Below are 21,045 nucleotides of genomic sequence, written 5' to 3'. Positions count from 1 at the left end.
CATCTACAGACTATACCTAACACTATCACTCCAAGTAGTGCGACTATTAATGCTCCATCAGCTGACTCTCTATCATTTTAAGCCCTTTGGAACAGATTCAACAATATTTTGGATGAAAAGCTTGAGCCACTGATGGAACGATTGGAGACTCTAGAGAGGAAATTTGGCTCCGTTTGCTGTCTTTGCACAATGTCGAATGTTAACAAAAGCGCTGACTATGTAACCCATATTATTCCCCCAATTGCACCTAAAGGACCCCCCTTACCCCACGCCATACCATCACAAGGAACTCTTTGTACCAACCTAATTGCCACCACGCAGAAAAAGCAACAGAGGCAGGACTTACTGGCCAGTCAAAACCCTAAGAGGAACAGTACAACAGCAATCTCAGCCAAAACTCCACAAAACGAACTTGTCTCTAGTAATATTTGTAGAACAAGACATAACCTAAGTTGTAGCAACACAGGCTGACCCACAGAAGCCAGAGAGACTGTGTTAAGCACAGATATCCTGTACCTTCTACTAGCATCTTGCCCATATGTTTGGTTTTAGCTAGCGTACCGCCATTGAGAGCCGCTCAAGGAGAATCTTGGGACATATTGATGATACAGAGGGTGGGGTGGGTAGGACACTCTGATAAAAGCATTGAAGGCGATTGCATTGTGGCTAACCTTCTAAGGCCCTCAAATGTGAGCAATTTAATAAAACAACAGGAAGATACTAGTGGGCTTAATACTAACATTTGCTATCTCCCTCTAGGACATTTTTACAAACATTCAACAATGAGGCTTTTTACCCCCTCCTTTAACCCCACACATGGGAATAAGTTTGCTATCTTAGAGGGTTAAGATGGGCTGGATTGACTGAGGTATATGCCCCCTGGCAGGCCAAGTTTGGCACCCAATAAGCTGACTCCTGAACAAGTTCTACGGGTCATGTCCAGCCCAAGCACAACAAGAAACCCTATTGGTTAAAAATCTTGAGTTGGAACATAGCTGGCTACAACCTAAGCTGTCATGCCCGGATTGGCTTTCCTTTATTAGCCAGTATGATCTGCTGATGTTGCAGGAGACCTGGCTGACGAACATCACACACATAAATGGGATTGTATGTTGTTACAATTCAGCAAATCCATCAAGGTCCAGACGCGCGATAGTGGGAGTTGGCGATTTGGATGAACATCAAAGCAGGAGGTACCGTGAAGGCCTTAGAGATAGATAACGCCAATTTCTTGACAGTGAGGTATAAAAGAGGCCTAACTATATATCTAGTTAATTTCTACAATAATGATTTTACTACTGTGTCCAATACCACATTTGTTACTTTATTTAAACACATATCCTCCATACAGAAAACCATAAGAGACAGTGGCCAGTCTGCGGGTTTCTGTATAGGGGAGATTTTAACACAAGACTAAGTCTAAAAAACCCTTCCCCAGTTATGTAAGAGATTTTAACCCCAACATTATAGATATTTCTAATGAGTTAAATAGCTCAGATGCTAGAGGACGCGAGCTGGCACCATTCCTGGCAGCCCACGACCTAGAAAATTTTATTGGACATCCCATATAGTGGCACTGAACCACTCTCGACATTTAGGGGTCGAGGCCAAACATCTATAATAGATTATATTTTTAAATTTTCTAACCTTGAAGATATCTTGCTATAAAGTAGAGTGACCCCCTCCATTTACAGCGATCACAATCCCATTGAAGTAACATGTATTACGGCCCCAAAACCATTATACAACAGGGAGACGGAGCTGGAGATCTGGACCCTTTATTTGATGGACTGAGATTTAAATGGAGAGCTGTAGCACCTGACTAACTATTTCAGAAAGTGATCAGTATGAACCTTTCTCTGGCATGCCTTGCTGAGGTCAACCTTGTTAATCCAGCAACCATAGATTTTGCTCATCTCTGTGACAATATTAAAAAAAGAGCTCATGGTTCCGACTAACCTGTTGCCTGATAGGCCTAGATGGTTTAAGTGGGAGTGTTCTGTCGCTAAAAGTCAGCTGTGGCGAGCGCTTAAGGAATCCCCAAAGAGCCCCCCAAGCTGTGGCCAAATCCCGCAAGCATTATAAGCGGGTTATTTCAGCCAGGAAGGCAGAACTAATAAATTAGCAATGGGACTCTTTAGCCACGGCGGCGAATGATAAGAATAACAAACTCTTCCGGGCCGCAGTAAAAGAGATGAAGCAATCTAAACAAAAAGTGACAAAGAGTAGCTGCAATATTGCAACCCAGGCCTGGGAAGCACACTTCACCAGTGGATATGCCTTGGACTGCTTCAGTAGTGATACTCTTGCAGACCCGAATTTTGCTTTAGTTCAACTGTCCTTGAAGGAAGTAGAGGTGGCACTAAATGAGAGTGTTGGGAGCAAGGCTCCCGGTCCCGATGGGGTCCCAATAGATCTCCTCAAATGCAATCCGGTTTCTGGGCACCTTTATTACAGCATGTTTTTAATAGTCTCACCTTTGCCCCTCTGCCCGATACAGGGTCAACCTCTATAATAGGGCCTTTTTTAAAAGGGGGGAATCGTTCTCAGCCCAGTTGTTACAGGCCCATATCATTAATTGATATCACCTTAAAAATGTTAGGTAGGGCCTTATACAACCGTGTACAACACTGGGCAAAAGAGAAGTCAATACTTTATCCCAATCAGTGCAGCTTCAGATCTAAGGTTGGCACATTGGAGCAGTGCCTCAACCTCAATCTGCTAACAGGAAAATACACCATAGCCAAAAACTCCCCAATATATCTAGCTTGTATGGATTTGACTACTACATTCGGCAGTGTAAACCACACACAGCTGTTGTTTATCCTGATATCTTGGGGAATGGATGAAGCACTAGTGCAGTTTCTTGCATATTTGCACAAGGACATGAAGCAAGAATAAGAATTAATACTCAGGGGGTATCTGAAGATGTAGACATCCTTAGAGGTTTGAGACAAGGTTGTGTTTTCACCCAACTTTTACTTATTTTGTATATAAATGACCTTTACCCCTTTTTACTCACCACTACTTCAGATGTCCCCAAGATTAAAGGCTCTTCCATGCCAGCATTATTATATGCCGACAGTGCTGTGTTGATGGCTCCTACCCCAAAGGTACTCTGTCATTTAGTACATGGTTTTGTAAATGTATGGCACCATTAGATCTGCGCATAAATTTACCAAATCTCTTATTATGTCTTGCGGCCCAAAGAAGTACAACTTTAAAGCCTTAAAAGTGGGCAACCAATAAAATGTACAAACACTTTTCCTTACCTGTGAATGTTCTTAGCCGATAAAGGCTCATGAAAAGCAAACATAGCATATAGTGGGGATACATTTTCCAGAGCCATCAAATCACTATTTAAATTACCTTGTCCCAGGAAGGGGGTGGGGGAGGGGAGTCCTAGTTCCCTTTCTGAAGATTTATAAAACCCAATGTCTCCCAAATGCCACATATGGGGCTGAAGTTTGGGGTATTGATAATTGTCCCCAAAGACAACTTGAATAACATAGATTTTGCAGAAAAATTTTGGGGGCACCGATTTCATGTTTGAATTTTGTATGTCATAGCAAAGTGGAGAAGTGTGGCTCAATGATTAGAGCGGCAGACCCTGATGCAGAGGTCTAGCCTGGGACCAAGGTTCGATTCCCCGCCTCGGCGGGTCTTGGGCTCAAAATTCCACGGACCTGATAATTCTCGCCTCGGTGCCTATTCCAATCATGGAGTGCAACTCTGGGCAATAGCTTGCTTAATCTCCACAACGGCCCCCACAACGCTGAGGATGCCTGGCCTCCACCTTGGGGGTGCCCAGGAGTGGACACCTCACAGGGAAAGCCAGGATGGGTTCCACAGCGGTATTCGTACAAGCGCCTTGAGACCCTTGTGGGTGAGTAGTGCGCTATACAAGTATCAATTTACAATTTACAAACTGAATATCTCATTCGCTGAGGATTATATCAGTGCCCACCCATTGCTGAAAGGGCTTGCAATTTGGAGAAACACAGAAGGAGGCCTCACTAGAGACATTATTAAAGACTGCCTCTCTTGCGATAAAGGTAGATACACCCCCTGGCTGGCATATGCAGAATCCTGCATGTGCAAAGTAGGATGTCAACAGCTGTTAGAGAATCCAGGCGGCCCACATACTATCAGTAAAAAACAGCTGCAGGACGCATGCTTTAAATTAAAACATGCAGAGAGATCAACGAAGGAGTCCATCAAGTCCAGAGTGATAGCCTATCTGAACATAAACTCTGTCAGGCACACCCCAATTCAAAAGTACTTGGTAAGTCCGATGGGGCAATAGGGGCATAGTTTGCTGTTCCGACTCAGGGAAGGCACGGTTAAATATCTGTTAAGCTTCGAAATAGGATTTCAAACAAATTTAGACTCCCGTCCCTGTCAGTGTAATGGGAGATCGTGCAAATGATCGCTACATTTTTTTTATTATTCAGTGATTTTTATTTATTGTACACTAAAAGTATTTTTTTACCATTAATTAAGAGGCAATGTATCACTGATTTTAGAAAAGCTTACAATACTTTGCTCCAGTTGAACAATGAGGAATGTATCTTCCACATCGGGCTGTTTTTAAAAATTGCTATGCGGGCTCGGCTTACAATGGCTAATTTTTACGTTTTTCTGTTGAGGGAATGACATGGAGACTTTTTATTGATTGTTTTCCTATAATGTGGATGATACATAAGTGTATGAATTTTTCTAAATATGTGTGTATTTTTTATGTATGTACTTTAATGACTACTTTTGTAACCGAATAAAGATTCTGAATTGAATTGATTGTGGGTACCTAAAATGAAACAAGGAGCACTTCTTAAGTGAGATGAAAGCAGGACGTTGTTACCAAGTATCAAGACTTTTACACAAGGATGGTCAGCTCAGCAGATTTCGCAGAGTTCTGCTTTTTTAATCCTCTCAACAAATAGTAAGATAAGGACGCTCGCTGAATTTTCCTTTGTAAAGTAAAATGCCTAGTGCTTAGTAAAGTTGTTTAACGACATTCCGAAAGAGGTAATTCTTTGTTATGAGAAGCATTGTACTATTATAAAAACAAGCTACACACCTGTAGAATGGGATATTAGGCCAGAACAAAACTATTTTAATGCCCGAGGTTTGTCAGCAGAGAAACATTGCGCCAGTTGTAGCTATTACATATTTTGCAGTGACAAGGACAGCCAGATGCATGTGGCCACTTTGTTACTGTTTCACTCCAAAGCAAACATGTAATATTTCACAGTGCACACATTTCACAGCCTGAACTGCGGACATAGATTATTTTGACTGAAATATGTGCATGGGGTAGATGCAGAGTATAGTAATGTGGGGGGTTGGTGTCTACAAGCAAGCAGGAAAAGCAAAAATAAGAACTTCACAGGATAGACCTAGATTACCATTTAGATCATCTGCTACAATCCCACACACATGGCAATGAGGAAAACCATTTAATAGTATGCATTCAAAGAAGGGACCTTACCCCGAATACTGAGATTACTCTGTGATCTTCTGATGGGTTTCCTTGGTTTACTCAAAGCCAGCAGCAGTGCAGTTTTTGGAGAATCTAAATTTGAAAAGTCCTCGTTTGAAAAATGTTTTTGTTTTTTTGTTCTTTGGGCTTCACTGAAGCTCTCTGACCTGATAGCAGTATCTCTTAATAACACTGTTGGCCACACAGTCCTCTGGGTGTCAGGGACTCCTTTGCCTGGTTTTTGGGTGACTTCGGATTCCAACAGCCCAGTAGGAGATAGCTGCACGTCTGTTTGCATGGCTGTTTCAGAGCTCTGCAAGAAGAGGTCCCCAAAAGTGTCCTCCGTGGAAATACACACATCCACCATTTGTGACTCTCCGCGACCAGAAAGGTATGCATGATGAAATCCGTTAATGGAGCTGTAGGTAGTCTCCGAAGAATAGGATGAGATGGAAGAACTGGTTTCAGATGCTTGTGAGAGTTGCTGCAGTTGACCATTGGCCACTGAAAGGAAGACAAGACAAAGGAGTCAGATGATGAGAAATGAACCAATCCACTCACCCCCTCCCCTGATGGGTACATATGAATAACATCATTAAGTAGGTAAGGCAGGAACGCATGGTTACGCACTGGAGGTTGTTTTGGAATGTTTTTTCTCATCTAAAAGAGCATTCCAAGATGGGCGCCATTATTGCAAAATGTGTGTGCATGAACCATGACACACAAGCAGCCATTTTTATTTTGTTTGTTTTCCTTTTGTAGCAATGTCAAGACAAGCATTGCCAAGGCCAATATCTAAGCACTCACATTGGCTTTGTCAACACTTGTGTATATTTTTCACCCATGAACCATAGCGGTTCGTAAATCACTAAGGCACATTCCTCCGACCACTGGGCTAACGCTTCCTTTCCTCAATTAAAAAACCCTGCAGATTCTAAACAAGCCAGGCTTCAGCTAGCAAGCCCATAAAGCACATAATGATTAAAGGAAAACATTAATTAAGGAACAAATCAAGTAACACAGCACGGCAATCAAATTAACTCTCACAAAACACCTACAGAAAGAATAAACAACATGCCAGTTTGTGAAAGACACAGTTAATTTGCTACATTGTAGGTATTGTATAATCCGTCATAGATAGTTGATTGAAATGCACCAATGCAATTTGATTTTTAATTATCTTGCTTATACAACACATCCTAACCTGTGGAGCGAACTGAACACTGGGCAGGGCCGTTTCTACCATTAGGCAGGACTAGGCAGCCGCCTAGGGCGGCAAAAGGGGGAGGGCGGCAAAAACATGAGTTTGTGCTGACACAGGCTGTTTCATTTGTAACCAGCCACGCATGTAGCCGTGCTTGTTAGAGAAAGCGCTTCTGAAAAACATAATGTAGTTAACGAAGACTTTAAAAGGGGCGACACAGAATGCAGACACCAAAACTCTGCACGGTCGTTTGTGTGCCTTTTATTTAATAGAGTTGTTGTGTTTTGTACAGTGTCTGTCAATAAGCTGTTTATGATATAAACAAACCAAGATGCCTTTCGAACCGTTGAAAACGAATATATCTAAAGGACAAAAAGTCTTTAGCTGTAGGCAAAACATGAAGTTTTCTCTTTTCATGAACAGCGCGGACATCGACGTGTCTGTTGATCTCTTAAGAGATTCGCTACATTCGAGACACAGGTAAGAACCAGGGGCCTCATTTATGAAAGCCTTGCGCCACGGGTGCGTCACTTTTTCCCATGTTAAAAGTGACGCACCGGCGGTGCAAGGCCTTCATAAATAAGGCCTAGGCCTTTAGGGTGTGCTCGCTTTTTGCTCGCATGTACAATTTATATCGAGCTTCCAGGTCGCTCTCATCATGTTTAAAAGCAACTTTGTGGGTATGGTGCTTTACGAGCAACGAGCATTTCGAGTGAGGGGCTAATGTTTGGCAGCCTCGGTAAGCAAAGTTTTGCTTCTATCACTACGCTCGCATGTGCAATTTTTATCGAGTTTTCAGGATGCTCCTATTATGTTTAAAAGTAACTTTGGGGGTATTGTTCCTTACGAGCATTTCAAGTGAGTGGCCAATGTTTGGCAGCCTCGGTAAACAAAGTTTTGCTTCTATCACTACGCTTGAACACATAGCTGGTAGGCAGTTTTCCAACATAATATTTATCTCTCGGCACAGTCTAGCATTGTGAGCCTTTGTGCTTAATTAGTTTTTCCAGTGAGGAACCCATGCATGGGTGTTTTTAGGAAGGAAAGTTTCGCTTCCACTACTTTGTCTGTACATATGGTTTACGTGCAGTTTTCCATCTTATCTCGGCACAGGCACAGAGCAACGTTAGGGTTGGAGTGTTGAACCTTTAAACATCCCCGTATTCTTTTGTGCATAACATTGAGTAGGTATCTTTATTACATTTTAACGGCTGCGACATATAGAGTGTCATTTCTAGATATCTTCATATGTGTAGACTACACAATAGGAAACTTTATAGCAATTGATCCAGCTGTATTGCATTTGCATACGTATGGTGTCTCTGAAAATTTTAGGTATATATAATAATCTCATGACCTCCGTTTGCTTATGTTTGGCGTTACAGGCTCAAAAAAGGAAGAACCGTTTCTATGAGAAATAGGTTATAAATTTTGCAGTGGGCCTCATCAAGGAATTAGCCTATTTTTTAAACCAGCCAGCGGGATAACGTGTTTCATATTTAGGATTCCCAACAAGTCTCAGAAAGGTAATAGTTGTACAGAGCTCACTTTTGTTATTGCCTAATTTTTCTTTGTAAGGCTCTAGGCTAGATTCTGTTTCACTTTTGCTTTTACCTTTGTTGCAGACTCACATCCTTGAGCTTTATCGTTTGGAGTCTTAGCAGCAGGGCACACAGTCATCATCTTATGATCATAGGACAGTACTTTCATTCAAGCAGACAAATTGTTCGTCCATAAGCACTAAGGTAATAGCCAGGTGCAGTCCTATTAGCTGGACTTTACTGGGGATTTGGCATAACAATTCTTCATTCTAAATTATGGTTTTGTCGTTTTCATTAGGACATGTTTTGCAACTACTCCAAATTCAGACATATATGAAACAGCACCAGGTGTCCCATTGTTTTACCAATATGGTGGTCCTTGAATGATTATAGACAGATCCACTTTTTAGGTAAGTCTGTCTCTGCTTGCGACGCAACTCCAGCAATGCGCCGCTTTTACGGCACAGATGCGTGACGCATCTGTTCCGTGTTTGCCCCATGGTGCGCTGCATTGTAAATGTGGCGCATCAAGGGTGGCGGAGCTGGGGCGCACAAGTACTGGCGCATCCCTGGCGATATGCAGGGATGCGCCAGTAATTGTAAATCTGCCCCTAAGTGATTTGCCCAGATTCACAGGAGGATTGAGCCTCCCGCCAGACTCCAACCTGGTCCCCAGCTTAAAAGTCACAATAAATTCACCTAAAAACAAACACACATCTGTGCCCTGCACAAACACGCATCCACGTCATAGGGCCCTGTATTTGTAGTTCAATGATTGCCCATTCAATAAAATAAAGTGCATTCCAGTTATGGTGGCTGAATTCGGTACACTATATCTGGGCTGCGTCACCTGCTTATCAGCATGCATAGAACCGGAGTGATGTTCCTTGGTACTCACAAGCCTCACCTGTTAACTGATTCTTCTAGCCTGGATGTTTCGGGGGGGGGGGGGGGGGGAGAGTGATGGTAGTAAAAGGGAGGGGGTGGCATTTTTCAATTCTAGCCTAGGGCGGCAAAACACCTAGAAATGGCCCTGACACTGGGCACATTACAAGCACGATGAAAGATTGCAATAATTTAGCATTAAAACAGACTGGGATAAATATAGCAAGGGAGCCAATTGATCAGTCCTTGAAGAGCACTGTAAGCAGGGAGGGACGTGGAGAAGTGCAGCAGCATGCAGAACTGCCTTTGGATGGGGCAAGTGCTGTGTTATGAGACCATATAGAAGAGTTTTTTTTTCTCAAATGTGGGATACCACAAGACCTTACTAACACTGCTGATAGCGAATCTGCCCACGATGGAACCAAAATTACTTTTTATGAGGTGCAATTGGTTCAAAAACACGATTGCAAGGTTGGAGATGTGCTTAAGTATGGAGATGTGAGTGCGCAGCGTGAAGACCAGGGATTCGCCATGTGTGGCTAAAGAATATACATGAGTCGCTTACAAGAACAAGTTAAAAAAATATATTTGGGATTATTTTTTCATCATTCCTTGATTCTAGTTGTGAAGGACACCAATGTATTTATGTCACCACTCAGTGAGACCATCAGCTACTAAGATTCCCAGCCATTGCATGTGAATATGTCTATGTGACACAGAAAAGCAGAAGAAAGTGAGAGATGGATGCCTCAATTTGTATTTATCAAAGCCTTTCTAATGGAATAAAGAAGCCTATTCTTTAGCACTGCTATCACACCTCACATGAAAGGCAAAATAATGCAATGTCTCCTGATCAACTGAGTCTAAGGCCATTGAGAGGCTGAGAAACACAAATATAGAGGGGGTTTTGACATCGTGTACAAAGGAGCTTCGTCGTCCCTTTGTAAGACTACAATCAGTGCTTTAAATGTGCATGTACTCCCAGGTACTGAGCACCTACACAATTTTAAAGGAAGAGAACCAGCAATTTTCAGCAGGCATGCAATGCATTTAACGGGAGAGTACCAGCACTTCTCAGTTGCAAACATGCAACCTGGAATAATGAGGACTTGCAATTTTATATTTGAATTTCAAGCACAGAGTGTGATCTCAGTGAAGCAACATTGTCTGAAGCCAGATTAGCTGCGGCAGGGGCTCGCATGTCTTTCGAATTTATTCCTAAATTCTTTCTCTATCATTTTACCTTAGAAAAGCAACGTTGTAATTGGTCTGCAATGTGCAGTTTTCACTTCCTCAGGTGACCTCAGGGTAACAACTTTGAGAACAACTGGCAAATTCTTGGCTCTAAAACAAGTCTACACCACTCGCATTGTCCAAATACTATGAAGGTTTGAGGATATCTATTATGGCTACAATGTTTTAATGAGTCAAAATATTCCCTTTTTAAAAAGAATATTTTTTATTGTCATCAAAAGGGCAAGCAACGGCGTACAAACATCAATATGAATAACATATATCCACTTAACATTTAAATGAATCAAAAGAGGGGGGAAAAATAAGACACCTCTTTCATCCAGAGAAGGAAAAGAAAAGCAAGAGCATTTACAAAAAGCATGGATTCAATCCAGATCTGTGACTGGGGGTGAGTGTCTGAAAAGTTTCAGCGCTCCGTCCATCATCTCCTTGTGTTTGCTTTGTTTGCCCTAAGTTGGCAGGGTATGCCCAGACGTGCCACTGGATTCAAGCTAGCCTGGCTGATGAGGGGTGTTACCCAGAAATCGGTACCAGGATGCTTGTTTCCGGTTCAGAGAAGACCTGGCTTGGCAGTTCGGGCTGGACTGTTCCCATGAGGCACAGAGTTAAGACTGATTTGCATAAAGCTGTTTCTGAATTGAGGTGGCGAAGTGAGCTAAAGAATGATGATGGATTCAACCCAAATCTGTAACTGGGGGTGAGTGTCTGAAAAGTGTCAGCGCTCCGTCCATCATCTCCTTGTGTTTGCTTTTTTTTTTTTTTTTGGTGTAAGATTTTATTGAAATTTGCCATCATTACAATATCAGTACATCGCAGCACAAGAAAACGTTTTACATTCAATCACATTTCTGTACTGGTACACAGCTATTCAGCCGACAACCTTCCGGTCTGGCAGCAAACGTTTGGCACAGTGCAAAAGGTAAGGATACAGTGATAGAATACGTGTCACCTTACTTTTAGGTTATTTTTTCTTTTAAATTTAACGAGAACAAAAACAGTAGACTCCTGCATAATGTATAGTCACAGTTAATCATCACAGTTGATTTCAGTGTTGTTTGCCGATTCCAGGTTCCCAGGCTACTACCCCTCCCTCTCTGAGCACCAGACTAAGTGAAGCCCCCAACAGTTGATCCCTATCCTCCTACTTTCGTGTTTGCTTTTTTAAAACAATTTTGTCACTCATTTATGCTTGAGTCTTCTAATATGGCACATAAACCATCAAAAACGCACGCAATAAGAGACCGAGACAAAAAAAAAGATTATAGAAACAAAAAGATAATTGTAACAAGCATTGACAAAGCCAATAGGTCTTGCCTATGCCAGAGCTATTGGCTTTGCCAATATGTTTTAGCAATGCTGCACACCAGAGTGGCTGCTATTCAGCATGGCTAAAAGTTAGTAGGGTAAAGAAGAGTGGCATGGAGTATCATAAAGTGGAGTAGGATGGGTTGTTATGGAATGGCGTGGAGTGGAAGGCAGTGGAGTTGAGTGGCATGGAGAGGAGTGGAGTGTCTTGGAGAAGTGTACAGTGTTTTAGAGTGTCATGAAGGGAATATAGTGTTGTAGAGTGTTGAGTTGACTGATGTGTCAGAGTGGATTGAAAAAGTGTTTTTGAGTGGTGTGGACTGGCATAGAGGGTGAGTGCAGTAGAGTGTTGTAGGGTAGAGTGGCATACAGCGAAGACAATTGTCAAAGTGGAGTTGCATAGAGTGAGTAGAGAAGAGTAGTGTATCATAGAATAGAGTGGAGTAAAGTGGCTTAGAGGGAGTTGCATAGGGAGTTGTAGAGTGGAATGGTGTTGTAAAATGGCATAGAGTGGAGTAGAGTGCTGTAGAGTGGAGTGGTGTGGAGTAGATTGTCTGTGGAGCACAGTTAAATGATTAGAGCATCCTAGAGCAGAGTACTGTGAAGTGGAGTGTCGCAGAGTGGAGTGTAGTAGAGTGGCCTACAGTGAAGTGGCATAAAGTACAGAGGTACAGAGTAGATTGGCGTAGATTGCAGTGGCATAGAGTGTTTTTTGTTTTGAGTAAAGTGATGTGGAGTTTATTGGTATAGAGTGCAGTGATGTAGAGTAGTGTAGAGTGCAGTTGCATAGCGTAGAGTGGTGCAGAGTAGATTGCAGTGGTCTAGAGTGCAATGGCATAGAGTGGAGTGGCCCAGAGTAAAGTAGAGTAGAGTGGAGTACAGTGCCATAGAGTGATGTTGCATAGAGTGGAGTGGTCCAGGGTAGAGTGCAGTGGTGTAGAGTGCAGTAGAATTGAGTGCTGCAGAGTAGAGTGCAGTAACAAAGTGGAGTCCTGCAGGTTAGCATATAAGAGTGCAAAGTTGTAAAGTTTAGGGTTGCAGAGTTTAGCAGAATAGAGTGGTGCAAGGAGCAGTGACGTAAAGTACAGTAGTGCAGAAAGAATGGAGTGGCATAGAGTATAGTGATGTAGAGACACATAGCATGCAGTGGCATAGAGTCGAATGTTGTAGAGTGTATTGGCATAAAGTGCAGTGGTGCAAAGTAGTTGATGTAGGTGCAGTGGCGTAGGGTGCATTGGTTTTGAGTAAAGTTATGTAAAGTGCAATGTTGAAGAGTGCATTGGTTTAGAGTACAGTGCCATAGCATAGACTGCAGTGGCATAGATGTGGCATAAAATGCAGTAGTCTAAAGTGCAGCGACATTCAGTAGATTGTTTCAGAGCAGAGTGGAGTGGTACAGGGTAGAGAATAGTGGTGGAGGGTGGAGCGTAGATGCATAGAATAGAGTGGTGTAGATGAGAGGCACAACATTGATTGCAGTGATGTAGAAAGGAGTGGCACAGAATGGAGTGGATTGGTGCAGAAAGGAGTAGAGTGTCGTAGTGTGCAGTGGCATAGAGTGTAGTGGCGTAGAGTGCAGTGGTGCATAGTGGATGGTCTTAGACTAGAGTGGTGTAGAGTACAGTATCTGAGTGCACCGGTGCACAGTAAATTAGAGTGCCATTGAGTGCACTGGTGTAAAGTGCAGTAGAGTGGTGCAGAGTAAAGTGCAGTGGCATAGAATAAAGTGGCAAAGAGTAGAGTACAGTGGCGTAGAGTAGATGGACGTAGAGTGCATTGGTGTGGAGTGCAGTGGCGTAGAGTAGTGCAGAGCATAGTGACAGAGTGCAGTGGTGTAGAGTGGCTTAGAGTGCAGTGTTGTAGAATATAGCGGCGTGCAGGGCAGTGATGCAAATTAGATTGGCATAGAGTGCAGTGACGTAGAGTGCATTGGTTTTGGGTAAAACTGTGTAGAGAGTATTGGTGTGGAGTGCAGTGGCGTGGTGTTGAGTGGAAAGGGTGGTGCAGATTGCAGTGGCAAAGTAGATTGTTTCAGAGTAGAGTGAAGTGGCGTAGAGTGCAGTGGTATAGAGTAGAGTGTAGTAGAATGCAGAGTACATTAAAGAGGCTTACAATACAGTGGCATTGAGCGCAGTGGCGCAGAATGACATAAAGCAGAGTGGAAGAGAGTGCAGTGTTACAGAGTATACTGTAGTATAGTGCAGTGGTGTATAGTAGAGTAGTGTGGAATGCATTGGCGCAGAGTAGAGTGGCGTAGAGTGCATAGGCGCAGAGTAGAGTGGCATAGAGAGCAGTGGTTTGGAGTATAGTGGTGCATAGTAGAATAGAGTGGCGTAGAGTGCAGAGATACCGAGTAGAATAGAGTGACGCAGAGTGCAGTGACAGAGTATAGCGGTGTAGAGTGATTTGGTGCAGAGTAGATTGGCGTAGAGTGCATTGATTTTCAGTAAGGTTATGTAGAGTGCATTGGCATAGAGTGTTGCAGAGTAGGGTGGCATAGAGTGATGTGGATTTGTGTAGAGCACAATGGCAAATAGTGTACTGGTGCATAGTAGAGTAGTGTGGGGTAGAGTGCATTGTCATGGAGTGGAGTGGTTTAGAGCAGAGAGGCGTGCAGTGGTGCAGATAAGAGTGCAGTGACAGAGTGAAATGGAGTGGTGTAGTGTGGAGTGGTGTAGAGTAGAGAGTAGTGGCGTGGAGTGGTGCAGAGAAGAGTGGAGTGGGGTAATATGGAGTATGCATGACATGGTAGCGTACTGCCTTTACTGACAAACACATCCTACACTGAAATGACCATTAAATTTGATATGTTATCTTATGGCAATTTATTAATTGCACGAATACCGAAAGGTGTCTTGGCACTAAGCTATCCTGAACATTAGATCTAGCCCTAGTTTATAAATAACCAAGTTTTAAGGTTTTTCCTAAAGGCAGTTAGAGTGGGTACTTACCATCTCTTATGTGATGGTAAGTAAGCTGTTCCATAGTTTAATGGATCCTGAAATGAAGCTTCTTCCCCCCAGTTGGTATTTTGGATTCTGGCAACCAACAGAAGATTGGCCCTGGACGAGCATAGGAGTCTGTTGGGAGAGTACCAGTTTAACAACAGACTAAGGAACTGAGGACCTACATTGTGAAGCGCTTTCTAAGGCCTTAAATATGATCCAACTTCTTACGGGAAGCCAATGAATCTTTTTGATATCCTTGGCCACAGAGTGGAACTTGGGAATGCCTATGATTAGTCAGACTGCCACATTCTGCACCGTCTGAAGTTTATTGAGATGTTTTTCCTGCATGTTCAGGTAGAGGCCATTACAGTAGTTTAACTTTGATAAGATTAAGGTAGTAATTACTGTCTTTTTAGTTGGTGTCGGGATGAAAGGCAAGTTTTTCTTTAGAGATTTAAGTAAATAGAAACTGGACGAAGTGATGGCGTTAACCTGCAACCCAAAGTTACGTTTTTCACCAATGATCACTCAAAGGTTTTTTGCTTTGATCACAGGTGTGGGCAGAGGGTCCATCTCGACTAGCGACCAAACTGGGGACCAATTTGGAGAAATGTTTCTGGAAAGAATGACCTTCATCATACCAGAGTTAAATTTTAGGCAATGTGAGCTCATCCATGACCTAACGGCTAGCATGCAATCATGGAGTTAGGATGCCAGATTGTTGCCATTTCTAAAGGCTTACAGAACAATCGAGGTATTGTCTGCGTAAAATAATATTATTAAACAGTGTGGGACTGATAGAGTAGCCCTGATGTACTACACTAGGAAGCGTGAAGGGAGAGGACTCATAACAGCCCAAGTCCACAGTTTGCGGTCTTCCAGAAATTAAGGATGTGATCAGTGTTAGGGCTTTCCCTTTAATACCTAGAGAGTTTAGGTGGCTAATCAACACCATGTGATCAACGGTGTAAAATGCCACCAACAGATCATGGAGGATAAGCACCGCCATCACCCACTATCAAGAACTGTTCGGATTTCCTCTGTAGCTTTCATCAAGGCCCTTTCTGTGCTGTGTCCTTATCTGAAACCGAATTGAAATTCACCAAGAAGGTGATTGTCTGTCACGCCTGGCAGTTCTCCAGCCAGATTGCGTTGTCTGTCAAAGATGGCAGCCCAGAAACGCTCATGCGCGAGGGGGACGGGCCAGAGCCTAAAGCCTGACTTCCCCGTAACTCGGGGCTTCGCGTTCTAGTGTTTTCGTGTTCCCGTTGTAACACGTCACTTCCATTGAGCCGTTTTTCGTTTGTTTCCTAGCCGTTCCTGAGATTGCATCCTCGGCTCTATGCTCATGTTTTTGATTCTGTTACTGATTCTTCGTATTTAGAACAGTTCCTGACTACTTTGTGGATACACTTCTTGTGCATCCTTATCGCCTCCATCCTCCAGTGCTTCCAGACGTACCTTCGTCTTCTGCTATATTGGACGGACCCGATTCCTTGTACATTTTCTTTCCTCCTGAGCCGGCTGTCTTCTCTCCCATCCTGAGGGGATCCCTTGCCTGGGTTTTCGCGGTTCCACCCATTGAAGAACCGGGTTTTAGAACCCAGCGGCGCCAGGGGAAACGCCCGAAGTCTTTGAGTTCACCTGTCTTAGAATACAGAGACACAGGATACTTCTTGGTGGCGTCAAAGATCAAATTTATTGGCTGCAACCAGGAACAGAGGTCTACGAAGTATGACACGGGTAGTTCACTAGAGACTGCTCAATTTTCGTATTGCGAGACATCGTCTTTTATGCTAAAAATCACATTCCTAACAAACACCAATTATTTACAAACTATCCAATCACAGATGACATTGCAAAAGGTATCGCATAACGGCAAGCCCACTTTCCAGTTGTCCAGCCCATCATCAATTACACGGAAAACCCAACATTCTTGCTCGGACAGGCCGAACGAACCCATAATAAAAGAACACAACCCAAATCATAAATAAGCCATAAAAGAAGGAACAGAAACAAATGTGAAGCAAGATAGAAGGGTGTGTGCGTGTACCATAAACTCAGCAATGTCCTGCTCTTTGATCTCTATCTTGACCAGCTGTCGGACAAGAAACTAGCTCAGCAAGTTAGCTTCAGGCAACGGAGTCAGTTCGCTCAGGTCACCCAGAAGTCAGCTAAAGGTGTACGTGTCCCAAAGACTCGTTCGGCCGTAGTCATCGGCCTATGTGAGGGCAACCACAAAATGGCTGCCGTACATAAAATGGAACCTGAAGGTTCAGAACGAAATCCCTAATTTCATAGTGAATCCATCAATCGAACATGACAAAAACTCTCGTACTTGCCGCACTCGTCATTTGCGGTTCGCTACTACCAAAATCGGCACGATATCATGACCTTTATAAAACGGGTTCAGAATCACAGAACCTCAGACCCTCCTTTTGCCCTTACAGAGGCAATAACCTAAACTCACGTCAGTCTGAATCCAGGTCTATATTCATCAGATCATCCAGATGTTGCTGTAGCATCATCCTAGTACTTAGTAACTCTCTCTGGACACGTCTCCTCGCACACGAAGTAGCACAGAGGCTACACATAGCAGGAGCACACTGTACACAAAGACAGAACAGGAAAAGAATGGCTAAAACCATCCCAATGATTATCAGAATCTTCCATCCCCAAGTGGATAACAATCCCCCAAACCATCCCATTAACGACCAATCTCCTTCGTCCACATGTATAGACTCGGAGATCTTATGTAGCTTGGAAATGGCTTGGTACACTGTCGGAGCGTTGTCTGGAATGAAAACGCAGCAGCTCGATTGAATCAGTTTACATACCCCTCCTCTATCTGCAAGTATGACATCTAACGCAACTCTGTTCTGAAGAGTCATAAGGCGATCCGTCTGGAGCTCAGCAGACAAGTTACCAAGGGCACCGGCAGTCTCAACTACGGTGGACTCAACCACTCTCGTCAATTGCCGTAGGCTCCTGCTGTTAACCATAGGTCTCAAAAACGGCAGAAAACCATTCAGAAAATCTCCCAATTCTTGTTCTGAAGTATCTTCCTTACTGAAGACACCTCTACCAACTCTCGTCCTATGGTAATCTGCCGCAGCTATATACGTAGGAGGCAACAGGAACGAGACATAACATGTTCCCGAAAAATCAGGGGGCAACCATGTATATGATCTATCGTAACAGACAAAATAGGTACCCTTAGCTGCTAAAAACGATGGGGAAGTCTGGGACGCAAAAACGTACGTCTCAGTGCAAACACTCTTCCCTAACTGAGCTCTCGGATTCTTGCCATTACCTTGCAGACAAAAATGACCACAATGGGGCACGATCCAAATCGGAGAAGATCTTTTCGCTCGCTGGTTTCCACTCAGACTAACACCATATCCAGTCACGTTCCATCCAATATACGCTAGTGTCTCATCTTTCGGGATAGTCTCATAGGAGTCAATTCCTCTAAACAAGTCTACTATACCCTTAACTAGAGCACTATTCTTTGGATTGTCTTTCACAGAACGCAGGGGGTAAACTTCACGAGCCTAAATGAACATCGTTCTGTATGCCCACACAGAACCATTATAGCTGAAAGGCAGGACCAGGTAAGGAATACCTTTACCAGTAGTATGAGGTATAAGACCACACACCCAACAATTAGTGGTGTTCACTACTAGCTGGTGTTGGTGCAAAAGTTGAACAAAGGAGTTATTAATAAATTCCAATCTTCTAGTGGACTCATGTTCAGGAAAAGGGTGAAAAGAATGCGAAGACATAGTAGAAGAAGGTATGGGTTGTGTAGTGGGTGCAAACGTCACCTGCAAAGAGAATATAACATACCCCATCAAAAACATCATCAGGCCAAGTAGCATTAAAAGACACGTTATCAGAAAACATTTTCTACTCATTACTTTACACAATTTGATCTTAAAGTTCATTTCTTTAACAGTTCTCTCCATCTCGAAAAACTCCCTCCTCTAACCGTGCTGTTCGCAGCAGTTGGTTCGATTCGCTTGTAGTGTAGTTCCTAGTTTCCCACTAGGCCCTGCGCATTGGAATAACATAAACAGTAGTATCGACGTGGAACTGCAGATATTCCAGGCCTCCACTGACTATGCTAAACTTAATTGGGTTGTGTTACCAACTAGCTCAGAGGTCACTGGAAACTTTCTTCTCTGCATAGGAAGTGATCAGCTTCCTTGGCACAGACAAGAAGGGATTCAGTTTTCCAACAACCGTGCAACATGACAACTTTGCTCCTCAGATCAAGAGTCAATCTCTAGGGTTGTGTGAAACAATAGACATGTATTTCACTCAGTCAGTCTAGTGCAGTTTACTTTCACGGGATGTAGAGAATAGAGAGACGGGCGTGTATCAATAAAGGTTAACATTTATTGAACAGTCTTTCTTCTCGTACAAGAGAAATGTATTGCCACAATTGCAATAACTGTTATTATAAAAAGTACGTACAGTAAGATAAGTATTGCGAAATAGAACTGTAAAAGCATTGATATGGTTTCTTAGCCATACAATGGTTTAAAAGTAATAAAACATATATACAGTCATATATACATTAGGCTAACATACTCAACTGGTGCTTCTAACTAAGCCTACCCCAGTGTGCCTGACCTAAGCCTAACACGTGAAAAGGGAAGTAAGTAAGTAGCTTAAGTTAAGTTGGTTTTGCCAAGGTTTGTTTCAAGAATTCTCGTCTAAGGGTTTAGTCAACACCATACCTCTGAATAGAATGATGGAGGATTGGTATCTCCTTCAGGGGTCTCTCTCGATATCCCAGTCACCCGCGAGGGTAAACCATCGGCGCCGGGACTGGATTTCTCTGCACGAGAAAGGCAGCGGCTCTCTTCAGCGCGTCGAGGAAGGAGGGGGGACAGCGTCCGCGGGCAGCTGGAATCTGCTGGATGTCTTCGCAGAGGACGGCTGTTCAGCTCCTTAAGCGTACTGCACCATAGTTCGCGCTGTAGCGGCGATAATGGTAATCAGCAGCTTCACCACCACAGGATAGCAGGCTGCAGCGACAGAGTGCTAGATTTACCAACACGGGGTCTTGCAGGCAGCTGGCATCAGCAACAGTAGCTCACAGCTCACTGCTTAAGGCAACGTTGGTAATATTTATACCTGACAGGTGCCGGGTTTGACGCAAGTTTGCTGGACATAAGACGTCAATTAAAGATGTCACTAGGAAGTGACAGTTATCAGTTGCTCATTAGAGTTCCATTACTAATCAAAACATAGCAAGCGGGGATTTCCAGGTTTGCTAAGTTTTTATCTTGTTGAAGAACTCGGAGTGTTATCTAGGAATATCAGATAGTGACTGCTGCTCTGTCATTGCACTAATTGGTCGCAAAGGAAGTAGCAGGGAGTCATGCTGGAATGTGGCTCTGTTCGTGTGAGGCCAGAGATGACTTTTCAGAAAATCGCACTTGAACGGTTATGCCAATATAGGGAATAAATGGATTTATAGACGAATAGGGGCATAAGGTCACAGTATCGATCAGGAACCTAGATTAACACGCAACACGCTCAGTGTACCTCTGAATGTTCCAGGGAACGCCCTAGAACAAACCAGAACCGTCAACCTTGTGTCTACACGGCCGTACGCTCTGAGTCTTTATACCGCGACCCTACAGCTGAACCCGGATGGCGGTTCGAAAAACAAAAATTGATCAAAACTGTTTCTCAGATGGGAGAGCTTAGTTACAAAAAAGCAAGAATAGAATTATTGATTTATTTGTCCATTGACTCTCAGTCGTAAATTATAGCGGCCTTTACCAGGCAATGTCTGTTCACCAAACAATAGTTCAGGTTCAGTGGTGTCCAATCGAACTGATGGAGGCACAGCTTCTTGTAGTATATCGTCGTTCTCACGCTCAGAACTTGTCCCAATTAAACATGCATCGCTGAACGGCACAAAACGGGACACGGTCTCGGTCTCTGAATCGCCTATACCCTCCTGGACCCACCTGTCGTACGGCAGAGGCAAAGGGGCCCTCTTACAATGTACGCTGTGGATCCAGTTATTTTTACCGTGCACTCTCACTGCAGTACGCGTCGCCAACAGAACTTGAAATGGGCCGGTCCAGCGGGGCTGATTATTCTTTGTCCGCTGAAAATGTTGAATAAGGACCCAGGATCCAGGATCAATGGCGTGTCTAGGATCTTCAGATGCTTGGGGCAGTGTTTCGTGAACCTGTTGGTGTAAAACACGCAATTTAGCTGTCAATTCATACAGATAGTCGATCAGTACAGGATGTTCGATTTCGCTAAACTTTGTCGGCCTCGGCACTCCCCATATATTTGCCGGGCGGCCAAACACAATCTCATACGGACTAAGGCCCACTCGAGAATGTACTGTCATCCTAGTTGACAAAAGTGCCAATGGCAAAGCATCGGGCCATT

At 43.5% G+C, this 21,045-nt stretch overlaps 1 protein-coding gene across 1 annotated transcript in view; it reads right to left on the bottom strand.

Moving 5' to 3' along the window:
- PDZD7 (PDZ domain containing 7) overlaps positions 1-21,045 on the bottom strand; it is a 721,728-nt gene that overhangs the window by 402,609 nt on the left and 298,074 nt on the right. The window contains exon 8 of the mRNA XM_086922676.1: positions 5,492-5,986. Coding sequence (XP_086778802.1) covers positions 5,492-5,986 — 495 coding nt within the window. The remainder of the gene's footprint in view (positions 1-5,491; positions 5,987-21,045) is intronic.

Source organism: Lissotriton vulgaris, chromosome 5 (assembly GCF_964263255.1).
Source record: "Lissotriton vulgaris chromosome 5, aLisVul1.2, whole genome shotgun sequence".
Classification (NCBI taxonomy): Eukaryota; Metazoa; Chordata; class Amphibia; order Caudata; family Salamandridae; genus Lissotriton; species Lissotriton vulgaris.
This window is presented reverse-complemented; position numbering and strand designations above follow the sequence as displayed.